Source organism: Tarenaya hassleriana, unplaced genomic scaffold (assembly GCF_000463585.1).
Source record: "Tarenaya hassleriana unplaced genomic scaffold, ASM46358v1 Cleome23, whole genome shotgun sequence".
Classification (NCBI taxonomy): Eukaryota; Viridiplantae; Streptophyta; class Magnoliopsida; order Brassicales; family Cleomaceae; genus Tarenaya; species Tarenaya hassleriana.
This window is the reverse complement of record NW_010965625.1, coordinates 1,936,687-1,951,920: the sequence shown is the minus strand read 5'-3', so window position 1 is coordinate 1,951,920 and position 15,234 is coordinate 1,936,687. Positions and strand designations below refer to the sequence as shown.

The 15,234-nt window shown below is 34.5% G+C and overlaps 4 protein-coding genes across 4 annotated transcripts; 2 read left to right on the top strand and 2 right to left on the bottom strand.

The window, feature by feature from the left end:
* Positions 1 to 1,349: 1,349 nt before the first annotated feature.
* On the bottom strand, positions 1,350 to 4,255 carry LOC104815322 (vacuolar protein sorting-associated protein 2 homolog 1). The gene is made up of 5 exons (XM_010543673.1): positions 4,064 to 4,255; positions 3,264 to 3,394; positions 2,471 to 2,575; positions 2,017 to 2,277; positions 1,350 to 1,604 (listed from the first exon to the last, which is right to left on the bottom strand). The coding sequence occupies exons 1-5, from the start codon at positions 4,098 to 4,100 to the stop codon at positions 1,467 to 1,469; spliced, it is 672 nt and encodes a 223-aa protein (XP_010541975.1). The 5' UTR covers positions 4,101 to 4,255; the 3' UTR covers positions 1,350 to 1,466.
* Positions 4,256 to 7,364: 3,109 nt separating this feature from the next.
* LOC104815321 (phospholipase A2-alpha-like) lies at positions 7,365 to 9,040 on the top strand. The gene is made up of 4 exons (XM_010543672.2): positions 7,365 to 7,678; positions 7,945 to 7,987; positions 8,073 to 8,198; positions 8,666 to 9,040. The coding sequence occupies exons 1-4, from the start codon at positions 7,571 to 7,573 to the stop codon at positions 8,839 to 8,841; spliced, it is 453 nt and encodes a 150-aa protein (XP_010541974.1). The 5' UTR covers positions 7,365 to 7,570; the 3' UTR covers positions 8,842 to 9,040.
* A 1,180-nt stretch (positions 9,041 to 10,220) lies between these two features.
* LOC104815319 lies at positions 10,221 to 11,834 on the top strand. The gene is made up of 3 exons (XM_010543671.1): positions 10,221 to 10,466; positions 10,649 to 10,838; positions 11,212 to 11,834. The coding sequence occupies exons 1-3, from the start codon at positions 10,353 to 10,355 to the stop codon at positions 11,601 to 11,603; spliced, it is 696 nt and encodes a 231-aa protein (XP_010541973.1). The 5' UTR covers positions 10,221 to 10,352; the 3' UTR covers positions 11,604 to 11,834.
* A 73-nt stretch (positions 11,835 to 11,907) lies between these two features.
* On the bottom strand, positions 11,908 to 12,944 carry LOC104815318. Its single transcript, XM_010543670.2, has 2 exons — positions 12,730 to 12,944; positions 11,908 to 12,087 (listed from the first exon to the last, which is right to left on the bottom strand). The coding sequence occupies exons 1-2, from the start codon at positions 12,895 to 12,897 to the stop codon at positions 12,040 to 12,042; spliced, it is 216 nt and encodes a 71-aa protein (XP_010541972.1). The 5' UTR covers positions 12,898 to 12,944; the 3' UTR covers positions 11,908 to 12,039.
* Positions 12,945 to 15,234: the final 2,290 nt, after the last annotated feature.

The window sequence follows — 15,234 nt, the reverse complement described above, 5'->3', positions numbered from 1 at the left end:
TAATTTTGTTTACAAACAATATAATGATGTAAAAAAACATACAAAAAAATATGTTCCTTATTAGTGATTTCAACATTTTTCCAAATACTTTTTATGATTTTTAATTGAGTATTATGTTAAGTTTACTAAATTTTTTATATGATTTAGGTGTTCTATCCCACAACACATCACTGTTCACATTCATATTAATAAACTTTGTAAAAATATAATTAATATATCAAAAAATATAATCCAAAACAAAATGTAATAGAGAAAGAGATGGAGAATCATTGGATTTCTCATTATTCAACATGTAACATTACAATATTTATAGCAGAAACAAAATCATAAAATATCTTATTTAATAAATATAAAAATCTAAAATATAAAAATAAAATCAAATCTAAATATTACGTAATCTTCTCAAATCTTCTTCATATCTCTTTACAAAATGATCATAAATTAAAAAAAAAACAAAATAGAAAACATATAGCCTTATAACTATCATCATCGTTCTCTATTCATAGTTAGTTTATATTACTCTCATGTATTACTTCAACAACATGATAAAAAAAAAGTAAATCATATAGAAAAGCCTGGTAACAAAGATGTATCTCTAACTATGAAGATTACCAAAACTATGAAAAAAATAAAATAAAATTCACAATCAATTTTTTTTTATACAGAAAATATTACAAATAATTGATATAAAAACTATACTACGTAGGATATAAAATTGAAATGTGTCACAAAATATTTCTATGACAAATTACTTACTGACATCAAACATATATATCACATAAACAAAGACACTATATAATAAGTAATGATGTTTTTACAATAATTTTATATTACTATTTAATCTCATATTAAATAAATAATTTATTTTTTTCCCAAAACTATACATCAACAAATTTTATAAAAAAATCAAATTATAACAACCTCACCTAGTTCTTGATAAAGAATGAAAAGTTAATCATCCATGAATATGAGAAATATAAAATAACAGAACCAACAAATTTTAGAAAATTATTCTCTACTTGGAACTTACGGTTAAATGAAATATATTTTCAAATGATAGGACGAACGTATCTCACCGGAACAGTGGTACTTCAAATTCCGGTGCTTCGTCGAACCTAAAGATCGGTTTGAATTACAAAGAAAAAAAGGATTTTGTTTATGTGATGTAGAGAACTCTTGTTGTTGCTGTTTTTTTTTTAATGTGTAAAACATGAAAATTATCCTACTATTCAGGGATTGAAAAATTATGCAACATTAAAACCGAAGTCGTGAGGATTGTCTTGACCAAGGATCTGGTTCGTTGCATGTTTTGATCAACTTTCGTTATTGTATACGTCACTTTTTTTCAATAATAAATGATATTTGTTCGTATTCTGTTATGATTCAGTACAAAATTTAATACTTATAAAAACAAAGTATGATGTGATGATAATATGATACAGAACGTAGCAGCAGAAACAAAAGCCTCACATTCTCCGCAGGTTGTCTAACCTCGCCTGGAGGTCATTGTCTATTCCTCCGTCATCATTCCCTGTCGGCTCTGCCTGTGCCACCTTGTTCTTCGCGGCTGGCGCCGCCACGGCTGCAGATGGTGCGTTCACCAGCTGCAAAAGCGGGGTCCGTGTGTTTAGCTCGTTGTAAGAAATGGGTATTCATAAGGGGTGGTCATTTTGGTTTTCCGTTCCAAATTCCAATTAACTTCGATTTAACTTCGATTGTATTCGGTTTCGGTTATTTCGACTTTAGAAGAAATATACATATTCGCTTTTCTTTATTCGAAATCAGTTTTTATTGACGAAAATAGTCGTTCTCCCAATAATTTTGTTATCTTTTCGGTTATTCAACTCCTATTCAGTTTTTTCAATTTTAAAGAAATCATAAACATCCGGTTTTTATATCGTTTAACGTTATGTGTTATTTAGATTGGAACGGTTCAATTTTGCATGAACCAAAATGACCACCCTTAGTATTCAAATATGTATAGATATGGTGAGGAGACTTTTTTGGGGGGTTTACCTCTTGGTTGATGTCGATACCGATCTCGTCGAGAACCTGGCTGACGAGCTCTTCAGTCTCTTCCTCTTCCTCGTCTCCTCCCAAGGCGTCGTCTATTGCGTCTCCCATCACCTCGGAGACCATTTCCATCTTCTCGTTTTGCCTCTCAAACTCCATCATGATCTTCTGAAGAGACGGCAAGTTCATCTGCCTGTTCATCTGTCCCATCGCTTTCGTTACGCCTTTCATCGCCTCTCCCATTGCTTGTGTTGATTTCAACGTCTGGTGCATTTCAATGAACACAAATCTTTCAGTCTGTTGCCAAAATAAATCCCCATGCTTTGCGTTTTTTCCTTCGTACTCAATAATGCTATAGAACAACTTCGATACGGATGGCAATCTGTTTCAGGATAGGAAATCGAGGAAGGGAATGACCCGTGATTTCACGATGAACTGAGGGATGAAATGAAAGTACCTGGATTCTGAGAGATACACCTTGGAGTTGTGACTTAAGTTTGTAAAACTTTTCAATCTGGTGTCGGGTTCTGATTAGGTCCTTCGCCATCACCTTAACAGCTCCCTGTAAGAAAGTTGCAGGAAGATGATATGCGTTAGAGCTAGGAGTCCAAATCATGGCCCAAGAGTTAGGAAACTTAATACACAGAAATTTACATTCCAAAAAAAATGGTTAAGGTATTGGTAAGTAGTTGGTAAAATCATTTAAAACTATGATTCACTTAAAACAAAAGCATCAGAGAATGTGAAGCTATAAATTAAGCTGCCAAGATAAGTTCTTGCAGCATTTTTATTCGCACGGCCAAAATTTTTCACGTTCTAAACCCTAAACCCTGAACCATGAATTCCAGCAAATGATAGCGCCAGTAATAACTTAGCACCACATATCATGTAAAACACTCGATAGAAAAGGTTCATTTCGATAAAAGTAACTTATAAGAACACGAAGATACGCTTCTGCTACTAGTGCATCTTCTAACTATAAAAGAAGAAGATAAGTAGTCTAAAAGCAAAAAGAATGTTCGGTAATGGAAGACAAAGGTAGAACTTAGTAACACAACTTAAAGAACTAACCCATGATTAAAGAGTAAAACATTGTGTTCAAACTCGTCTAGCAGATGACACTCATCGAACACATCTTCCTACCTCTATTTGTTCTTCTATGACATGAAAGTGGAACACATACCGAAAACGAGATGTGATGGTAAAAGGTCTGAGAAGGAGGAAGCATAAAGAAAACAGGAGAAACAAACCATCTGGCCCTGCTTGGCGGTCTTTTTTATCTCGGCAATCAGCTTCTTTTCCTGCGTTTGCAGGCCTTGCCTCTCCCTCTCTATCTCTCTGATAGACTTATCCAACATCCTCTTGTTTTCCCGCAGGAGTTCTGAAACCACGAGCAGAGAAAATCTAAAACCCGACATAGCAAATCCGATCAAGTGGTTTGACGTTTTCCGAAATACACATGATAGATTCATCCAAACATCATTTGCTACGAAACTATGCACCTAATCAAGGAAAAGACCAGCAATTTTAGACAGAGAATAGGAAACGAAAGAAACTAACCCAGTAGTCAACTTCGCTTGATTCGGTAGAACACGACAATTAATTGCAATTGGAGTAGTGTTATTCCATCAAAAAACACATTGATCTCATCAAGTAGAGAGCATTCTCCACTAATTCAATCACTAGAAACGAGAGAAACAGAGCAGCATTTGGCTACAACTTTCTCACGATTACACAGAAACAATGGGAATACAACCCAATCGAAATAAATCCCTAACAAATTCAGATTCGTATATGAGATCAGAGAACAGGGCAAGGCATCGACGCAAACCCCTAGCTTTAAATCTATTCAGATGGGAGACCTAGAATTCCGACGAACACCTAGAAATCGAAGACTCTCTGCTAAAAATGTTCTACCAATCGTATCCGGACCGATCAAAAGATAAAACCCATAAATTTACACATCATCGATATCGGAATACTCGAAAATTTTCAGGAATTATGAGCGAATCAACAGGCGAAACCAAGGAATTGAAGGAAGGAGACGAACCCGCAGGAGTCTTTCGCTTCCCAAAGATGAAACTCATGATGAATTGACAACGATGAACGAATCAAAACCGAATCTGAATTCCAAGTTCTGCAAAAGCTTCGATCGGTCTGAAAATTTCTCGAAACTGATTCCTAGGCACGAAAAAGAGATATTTTCTTCTTCAGGTTTGAAGCAGCTTTGAATTTGATCATCTTTCTTTAAAGAACCATTTGGAACGTATATGATAAATTTGTTTGCCAAACTATTTTGACCCCATAATTTTAGTTTCGATCAACAAGATCCTAAAGAACCTTTGCTGACCGTATGAGTTTACTTTAAATCGGGATTTGGAGGTTAAGGTATAGTTGTTGTCTTTGTTAAATAAAATGACATTAAAACATTCATCGGTGTGATCACATCCCATCTCATCTCTGTACAAATAACAATTTTTTTTTGTCCAAATCGGATTTTACCAAAACTTAAAGGGGGAATTCCCAAACGGTTGGGGGGTCAATTGTAACGAAACAAAGTACCGGACGCCGAAATAATTTTGTGGATTTGTGGGGGCTTAAGGCTCAAGAGCTTCTTTCACGCGTAAAGCAATTTCCTCTAACGCGTAGGAGTCACGGTTGATGAGAAACAACAAGGAACCATCTTATGCGGACGTGGCACACCAAGGCTTGTGGGACCCAACTCTTGAACTTAGCCACTTCTGATATTTCAGCTTTGAAGAAAAAATATTAAAATAGTCAAGGGCATTTCATTTCGACAAAAATAAATAAATAAATGAAACCAACATGGGCCATTGAATTTTTTTTAATTATAAAAGAACCAATGAGCCTAAAATATTAACACTGTAAGAATTGTGAAACCAATTTTTTTTTTATAAATAGTTCTTAAAAAATTATAATTTTAAATATTTTTATTAATTTTTGATATTTTAATTATATTCAATAATTTTAATTATTTTTATTTGGTTTACCAGATCGTTCGTAAATTTGATGACGTAGATTGAGCCAAAATTTTTCTAATTCATAAAAAATAGACCGCAGCATGTTGGGTCAAAAAATGAGCTTATTCAAACCGATCTGAGCCGAGTCGGGACGAGCTATTTTTACATCACTAGACAACTAATTAGGGATGTAAAACGGGCTGGTTCGGCCCAGTCCAGTCCGGACCGTCCCGATCTAAAAAAATTTCAACCCAATCCACAATTTGGGAGCTTAGAGGTGAAAATATCTTACTCCTCTCGCGTGTAATCTTTTTAGAAATCGTGTGTCAAAACCCTTCTGAATAAGATCTTGTGTTCCTTGCCTCTCGTGTGTCAAAACTTGCGGAAAATAAATTATTGGAATTTTTATGTTCAGTTTAGTGACATGGGTGTAAAACGGGCTGACCGACCCGGCTCAGCCCGCACCTTTTCGATCTGAAAAAATTTCAGCTCAGTCTAGTCTAATCCGTTTTTTAGCGAGCCAAAAATAGGTTATTCCAATCCAGATCGTCTTAACTCGCGAGGCAAACGAATCGGCCCGTGAACCAAATATATAAATTTTAAAAATAAAATTTTAATACTTAAAAATATTTAAAAATAATTTTAATATTTAAAATATTTTTAAAATATCTAAAATATAATAAAAAATTAAAATTTTAAACAAAATAAACCGAATATGTAATAAAAATAAAATTTGTATATATAAAAATATATAAAAATTTTAAAATTTTAAAAAAATAAATATTTTTTCTGGTCCGTGAGCCAGCCCAGATCGTGACGGGTTGGCTCGCCACAAGCCCGGCTCGTGATGAGCTGGTTCGTGTGGTCCGTTTTTTTATGGGCTCGAAATACTTGAACCCGCCTCGGAAAAATATGGGCTGGCTCATGAGCCAGCCCGCGAGCCGGACTCATTTTACATCTCTACAACTAATGTGTACTAAAAAATCATATCCAAGCCGGAAATCGAATATTCATGTGAAATTGAATGGAAAAGATTGAACCTTTCACGGGGAATTGAGGAAAAGTTCCGAACTTTTTAAGGGAAAGAATTTTAGAAGTTCCAATAAATATAGTTATTATATGTTTGTACTGACACATTGCAAGGGAATTGGAGAAAATGGTCAAAATTTAAATTACTCTATGGAATAGAACGAAAACTTCAACTTTTTCTAGTGAGAAAAGAACATTGAATTCGATTATTTTTTGCGGTTATATAACATTGAATTCATTCAATTTTTATATTAATTTTCCATTTGGTTTTGATTAGGTTTTACTAAAGAAAATATTTATTTTCTAAATACATTTTGTTTTCGATTATTTTAGTTCAATAAAAGTCAAACACTAGGGTTTTTAATAAGAGTTAGTTTAGATATAATAATTGTATTAATTGTTCCAATTTAGTTTTACATACCTAAATATCCACTCCTATCAAGAAGATTGGCTGGAGTAGTTAACAAGAAAGCCTTATCAACGAGAAATTAAAGTATGCTAGATTTTTAACTTTAATTTTTTAATATTTCATAATTTCCTCATATTTTGTGTGAAATAATATATCTAATCGAAGATTGAGTGACTCAACTGGTAAAGAAGGGAGCAAAATTCATTCTCCAATCCGAGTTCGAGTCCTCGTTTGAGAAAGAGTATTCACAGATGTATTTTTCTATTTTTTTAAATCATTATTTATAATTGATATGTGGGCAAAAATTAACAATTTAATATATATATATATATATAAGTTATTTTCTAATTTTATAACAATTCTACTCTGTCATAGCAAAACACTCCATATCAATGAGAGGATATATATGCATGGTGGCAGCAAAATTCACATTCATGTGCAGAAATAATATATATTTATATATTTCACAATAAATAAAAAAAACAAATTCATATATTTGTTTGTGTTTACTTGCAAAAGCCTACTGTCATGCTATTAAGAAGGTTGAACTTTTTCAACCACTCGCAAAGACACGCATTATCTCAAACCGGAAAATTAGATATCGTATCGCATGTTAACCGATTAAATTCGGATTAAAACTAAAACGAAAAAAAAAAACAAAATTCGATTTCGTTTTCAATTGGATTTCATATATCTCGAACTGAATATATAAACCCGAATCCAAAAAGGCTCAATAACCTCCCCTAGTTCTAGAACTATATATATATATATATATATATATATATAACTTTTGTTATTTATTTTCTTAATTAGTGCAAGACCGATGTATATTATTATATTGTATTTACTATAAATAAATAATTAGTCATGTTGGATAAATTACAAATATATGTGGTCGGAACTGACAATATTCCAAAATAAGATCAGTCACGAGACACAACGAAACAAAAACAGCACCAAAACTCAGAGCTTCTTCTTCCTCCTCCTCCTTCGCCTACCTTTTTCCCTTCTCTCTTAATTTCAAAGTTCCAACCAAACCCAAGCTTTCTCAGTTCCCGACCACCTTTTTGTTTTTATTTTTCCTTCTGTGTTCGGTTTATTTCGGTTTATCACTTTCGGAGCTTTTGGGTCTCCAACAATGGCGGATTTGGCGAAACTTCTCACAATGCTCTGTTTCTTCTCACTCTCCGTCTCCGTTTCCGCCCTCAACATCGGTGTTCAGCTCACAGATCCCTCTGTTTCTCTGGTCAGTTTCGGTTTACGATCCGGTTCGGTTCTGGTTTATAAAGTACCGGATTTTAACGAACGGTGGGCTTGTAAATCGGATCTAAGTCGACGGTTTAGTTAGACATTTTCATTGTTCGGATATGAGACAGCAGGCTAATTTTGAACGATCAAAATTTTGGAAACCGGAGAAAACCCGGTATTCAATTCGGTTACCGGGATGAAATCGGTACAGAATTTCTCAACCGGTTTCTAACCGGATCTCACGTTACGTTTTCCTATTTGCAGGAAAAAGAATGCAGTCGAAAATGTGAATCGGAGTTTTGCTCAGGTAATTGACGTATATACCATCGGAATATTCATAAAATACGGTTTTATGTGGAATTTTGTTTATATACAAGTGTGTGTGTGTGTAGTGCCGCCATTGCTGAGGTATGGGAAGTACTGTGGACTTCTATACAGTGGATGTCCGGGAGAGAAACCGTGTGATGGTCTTGATGCTTGTTGCATGAAGCACGATGCTTGTGTCCAATCCAAAAACAGTAATTTCTATCTATCTATCTATCCCCTCCAATTTTTAAATTCCGGTTTTTTTTTCTCTCTTATCGACCGTGAAAATATATACCCAGTTCGAATATTATCAGGATACTTCTTAATCTAAAACATAATATTTACTTATATCATATAATATTTACTTATATCATAAATATTTACCCAGTTCGAATGTTAAACCAAAAACAAATATGTATGTCCGGTTATCTCGTGTAAAGTATTGAACGTTATATATATATATATATGTATGTATGTATGTATGTATGTCATTGTGTGATCACATGTAAGATAAAAAGACTAGGTCAAAAGCTTTTTACAACCTATAAATATATGCATGCATGCATGTGAAGAGTCACGACAAACATATAATAGAATATATATATATACACTGATAGTATATATATATAATGTAATTTGTGAACAATTAACATATATATATATGTGTGTGTGTGTGCAGATGATTATCTGAGCCAAGAATGCAGCGAGAAGTTCATAAACTGCATGAAGGGTTTCAGAGATAAGAAGCAGCCTACGTTCAAAGGCAACGAATGCGATGCCGATGAGGTTATCGACGTCATCTCCGTCGTCATGGAGGCCGCTCTTCTCGCCGGCAGATTCCTCCGCAAACCCTAATTCATATATATATATATATATATTGCTAAGCTGTTGAATTCGTAATTCCTTTCTCCTTTTCCTTTTTTTTTTGTTCCTTGTTTTGGGAAATAATTTGGTTTGTTCGTTTTCATTTCTGAAATCTGAAATTATTTGGCGAATGCGAAGTTGTACTGAACCCACTTATTACTCATTACAAATGTTGAATTCGGGATATTTATATTAGTGTTAGAATTTATATTGTATTATAGTTATTATATTTAGTTCGGCCCAAAACGGTCTGAACCAGCTCGTTTTGGGCTCGGATCGGCTGCAACCCGTTTTTCTAAGCCAGAAAGATCATGGCTCGGTCTAAATCCACGTTCTTATCATGAATTCAAATCCAAACGTGGAAAAAAATATTCATCCAAACTTACATAATTTTTTAGAAGATATAGTTAGAACAAAGATTGGGAGAGATATACCTAACAGTTGGTGATCCAGTGATTGAGAGATGACAAAGTCATAATCAAGGTTCTGGGTTCGATTCCGTTGGCGGAGAGATGTAATTTCTGGACCAAAATGGTCCATATACAAAGACTAATCCCGTGTCTAATGTGGATGTAGTCGGATCGAATGTACGAGAAACTATTCTGGTTATAAAAAAAAAAAGATTGGGAGAGAGATGAAGCGTTAATGAAGGGAGAAGGAGTAACCATTAATGAAGAGTGAGGGATTAAACAGGTTCTGGTTATCATGAAGAATAAGGGAGAAGGAGTAACCGTTAATGAAGGGAGAAGTACGTGGGGTGAGAGCGAATTGCGAGTTATGAAATTAGGGATTTAGGGGTTTATTTTTTATTTTTTTTTTAAGGAAGGGGTCCGGTTAGTTCAATTGAGGATTTCGATTTGGTTTAATTTCATTTTCTATTTTAGTTCATGTGTCACTTGACATTACGGAATGTCTCTATAGTTATTGTAGTTTCAACAGATTCTCTCAATAAAAATTAATATGGTGAAAATTTTGAAAGTTTAGGTATTATTATATGCGTTTATATGAATTAATGTATTTATTTTAAAATTTTAAAATTTGTGTATTAATTCGTAACTTTTATATACAAGTTTGTATATTATTATGCGATTTTCCCTGATTTAACAAGTTAATTTTGATGATTTGTTTCATATGCCAAGTTTTTTTTATGGTAGTGTGGTGGTGGCACCTTAAAAATTTCTCTATTTTCGAATTTAATTTGTTTATTAAACTTAAATAATTTAATATAGGGTTATTAATTTTCATGTATTTAGTATTTATAATTTTATTTTAGTGAGGAAAAAAAAAACGATTTCTAGATTTCTCTAGAAAGGGTGGGGCCTTTCTCCCTCCACTAGCTTCTCCGTATATATACTCTGCTCCTTCACCTATTCAAGATTGTTACTGGTTATCGCCTTCGTCACTGTAAGGCTCTCTCAACGCAGAAACCCTAGTTTTCCCTATCTCGGTGTGTGTTACATTGAGTACCTGCTGGAATTTCGCTCGCCCTTTTGTGCGGAAACATGGCGGGAAACGAGTGCTTGCCCATGAAGATGAAGAGGAAGGACATTGACCGAGTGAACGATAGCTTTTCCGACTTCTCTCTCTCTTCTCCGGCCAGGAAGATTCGACGCCTGGTATTTGTTCTTAATCTCAATGACGCTGGGTAATTCTATCGCTGATCGAGCTGAATTAACAAACCCTAGGTTTTGCCAATTCGATCCCCGATCGCGAATGGGGTTGTTCCAAGTTATATTCCCCTGTTTCTGTTGGCGGGATTTTGTTTCTTAAGTGGTTAATCTGTTTTGTAACGATTCAGGACGTGGAATTGCCGCCGATTATGGAGGAAGATGAGGCGGAGATGGCGATGGCGAAGCCTGTGGCCCAAGAATCGAAGCTGGAACCGGTGAATGAGGAGAGGGCCATTGTTGTTTACAACCCTCCACAAGCTCAGCAGCCTTACAGTGGAAATCTCTATGTTGATGCTGACTTGATTTCTGGGTACAAGAGTAAGTTCCTCGAGCTTATGATTGTCTGTAACTTTTAAATCTCAGCAGTTTGATAAATCTTCGTCAATGGAGAGTGTTTCACCCAAGTGACTCTCAGGCCTGACTTCGAATCATTGCTATAGTTCATGGGATGGTGGTCGGTCGGTAGCATCATAAGGGCATCTGAACTTGTGCTGTGAGTTTAGATTATATGAGGTCCTGTAAGAATCTAACTAGCTTAGTACTGCACCAATATTTATCTTAGATTAGGTTATTGAAGTTTGTTTTCGATGTTTGAAAACCAAGGTATTCATCCACCTTTCTAGTATAATTCGGGTGCCGAACAAACATCCAATGTTTGCTGAAATCGCGTTTTCTTTTTTCAATTCGGCAGATAAATTCCTTCGTGCGGGCTTCTTGGGCGATGCAGGACTGGAAGATGACGACTTTGACGAAAACCGAGCATCCAATAACTGCCGAGCAGTCATTCCTTGGAGCCATTCCGAGTTCCCCACTGCGAAATCTGCAGAACCCTTCCGACAACCCTGTGCTCCAGAGATTATCGAGTTAGACGAGACGGGTGAGGATGCAATGATGGAAGCAGCATCAATGGAGATCGAAGAGGACAGTAACAGTAACATGTCTGTGCGTCAAGAGCCTCAGTTCACTCATGGCTTCGGACAGATGACGGGAATGGAGGGTTGGATTCATTGGCAACAACCACCACATTGTATGATTCCATATCTGCCTCCAACCAACACTACTCCCATCTCATGGACCCGATAATCAACCTCCCATATGCCTTGCCACTTTCTTTCTTCCGGGCATGAACATTAGGAGCTTTTATTAGAATCTATTCCTATTGTTCTTTTCCCCTTGAGAAAGGAAATGCGGTATTTAGACAGTACAAGCAGCTGCCTTTAGATTCCTTTGGAAAATGGCGTAGATATCTTGGTGCGTATATGTATATACACACACTCACTCAAATCGAATTCACCCACGGATTTGGCGGTGTAATGTGGTTGGGTTTTGAAAATTAGCGCGCAGTATTTTGTTCGGCGCTCCGTTTATGAACAAAAAAACGAACAGATCATGATAAGAGTAATATGAATTTAGGCTAAAGAAGTCGGCTTTTATTTGCAAACAATCACAGTGAGGGAACATTTCAAGGAAGATCGAGATGCTGTAGGATAATGGATTCGACCTGTCTCAGCGAGCAGATTCAGAGGAACTTCCTGTACGGTCTGCCCGCGTCCTCGTCCTGCATATGCTGCGAAATTCAAAGCTTTACGTTAAAAACCCAACCAAAGGCGGGGATTAACTTTCCCGACCATTTCTCATCATCGATCGGTACGCATTGGAGATGTAATTACGATACGATATGGACACAGTAACATAATTCTTAAAGCCACAGTTTCAGTCCAAATTCCATTACACCAAAGTGATGCATTAGTGATCGATTCGAAGCATCAAATAGGGCACCTGAACCAACGCTGCAGTGATAAACCCTAGAAATCCAAACTCCCCGGAGACCAGTAAATAGAAGAGCACAGACATGGAGAAACTAGAAGTACTATGCTGAGAAGAGAAGGGGATAAGCAAGCAATGAATAAAAAGGACACCAAAATTCTAAGGACTGAAGGCGACAATCCAGATCCAGGCACCTGACAGAAGAAACACAATCGGGTATCCGAAGTATCGAATCATGAGCAAACAAAACTCAATCCCCAACAGAAATTGAGTATACGCTAGAAACCCAACTGTACAATTACACGATCGCGCTCCTGGCCCCAAATCACCACCGTTACAGCCACAATACGAGAAACTAGGGCACACGCAACATCAAACGAGCGAGAAATCGATATCGAAATCGATCGATCGAGAGAGATAGAGAGAGAGAGATTGGACTCACGAATTCTCGGACGATTCCCTTATAGACGAGGATCGGGAGAGCGATGCCGAAGATTCCGACGAGGGCGAGGTTGCGACGGGTCCAACGGAAGTTGTGCTCGAGATTCTCCCTCGCCGAGCTCCAATCCTCGATGAACCTGTTCTTGTTCGTCTCCATTCCTCCACCCATCTTTGCTTTCTCTCTCTACCTTCGTCTTCTTCGGTCGAGAAGTGGAAAATGGCTTAGCTTGCTGTGCGCCTTTATAGGCGCAAGAGTGTGGCTCGATCGAAGTAGCCGCTTACCGGTTTTGATAACCAAATTAATTTGGCATTTGGTATCCGGTACGGTTCCCGGTTATTTGGTAACCGGAAAGTTCAGATTAGGTGTGGTCCCTTGTTGTTTTTCCAACCATGAATTATGATGTGTAATTTTTTTCTATTTCTTTTTGTTTTCTACCATTTGTTCCTTTTCAATTTTAAGCTTTATTTTGTCACACATTTTCGATGCTCTTACAATGTATTTAATAAGTTTTATAAAAAAACTCTCATATTTGTTAGTTTAAAAAAAACGTTGCAGTTTAAATACTCCTTTCTATCTAAATTTTGTTCGTTTTAATATCCTTAAAATACAAATAACGTAAGAAATATTAAAATTATATTATCGTAAAGAACTATAAAATTCGGAAAAACAATATATTCAACAACAAAATACTTGAAATTATATAAAATTCTAAACGATAAGAAAATAAATTATATAAAATACCAAATTAATTTGGGAATTGGCATCCGGTCATGTGGAGCCCGGAAATTTCAGAGTAGGAACTTTTCCGACAATGAATTATGATTTCTAATTATTTGTTCTTCTTCAAGATGTTTTTTATTTATAAATTTTATATAAAAACTCTCTTATCGGATTTGTTTCTTAGTTCTAAAAATTTGCTGCAATTCAGAAAAATATTTTTCTATAATTTTTCTTCGTTTTATTATCAATAAATATAAATAACTTAATATATGCTAAACTATATTACCGTAAAGAATGAAAATATTCAGGAGAGCAATATTATTTAGCAACGAAAATATCAATTTATATAAGAAAATATTCGGTTTATAAAATATTAAATTATAAGACAATTTTTTCAGATCAAAGTGAGACAATAGTTTCACTGACCAACTGATTATATATTTTTCTTAATTTTTTTGGATTCATTTGAATTTGTATATTTCGATATAAATTCTTGCATATAATTAGACAATCTGGTCTCTTAAATTATTGTCTCGATGCTTGATATTCTCGAAATATTAATATTTCTCTGTAAGCCATCATTTTCAAATGGGAACCGGTCATATTAGGATGTGAAATGGAAAATATTAATAATGAAAATTAACTGAAATTTAATAAAAGAAAATATGTTCTGTATATTTTAAATTCGTAATTTCCTTTATGAAAAAAAATAATAAAAATTTAATTATGCAAACACCATATTAGGATATGCGCGCCCTGACATGTTTGTGCTTACGTAATAAAATATTTATATATCATTTTGAAGCAAATTATCGTCTACGAGAAAAAGGAAAATCATGAATCAAAACATATTTTTCCATTATTTATAGAAAAAATTTCAAATAAATACATGAATTTGCTAATTGTTTACCAAAAAAATATATCAATTTGTTAGCTACCAAATAAATACAAGAGTTTGCAGATTTCTCCCAATCTATCCAACAACCTGTAAATTGGGAAAAATCTGCAATTTTTTGTACTTATTTGGCAGCTAACAAATTAATATATTTTTTTTTATAAGAAATTAACAAATTCATGTATTTATTTGAAATTTTCCTTTATTTATTTATATAAAGGGATAAAAAAAACATCCTAAAATGGTATCCACACAAATGTCCTGAAGCCAAAAATCCAGGATCAAATTCTAATCAAGCAAGGTCCAACTACAAAATAATAAGATCCATATTTAAATACTTGCCCACAAAATATAATATACATTGATGATTTTCGCCTATTAAATTTTTTTTTTCTGTTTTCCCCATTGTCGCAAAATTATATATATTAATTTTTTTAAATCAAACCCTTTTTCCCAATTTAATTTTTTTAGTTATAGTTTTGTTTGATTTTAATTTAGTTTATATTCTCTTTGGATTCGGTTTAACTTTGATTATCATAAAATTTTACTATTTTTTTAAAATAATTTTTTTTTGTTTTTTACTATTTTTAATTATTTTTTTTATTTATTTCAATTTTAATTAATTTCATTTATTAGAAATTTTATACAATTAATTCTTAAAACAAATTGGTTGTGGATATATCTATTATTCGGTTTGGTTCTTGGTAACCGAACCGAAATAATTATTAGCCAAAATTATATGAGTTTGGTATTTTTCTTTTGATGGTCCCATACAGTATAATTAGCGTATTAAAGTAACTGCGGCCGTATTTTTATAAGGAAACGTATTTATGCATAATGGATTAAATTCATTCTCTCCATCACCTCCCTATTTGTTCCTTCTCTTTCCC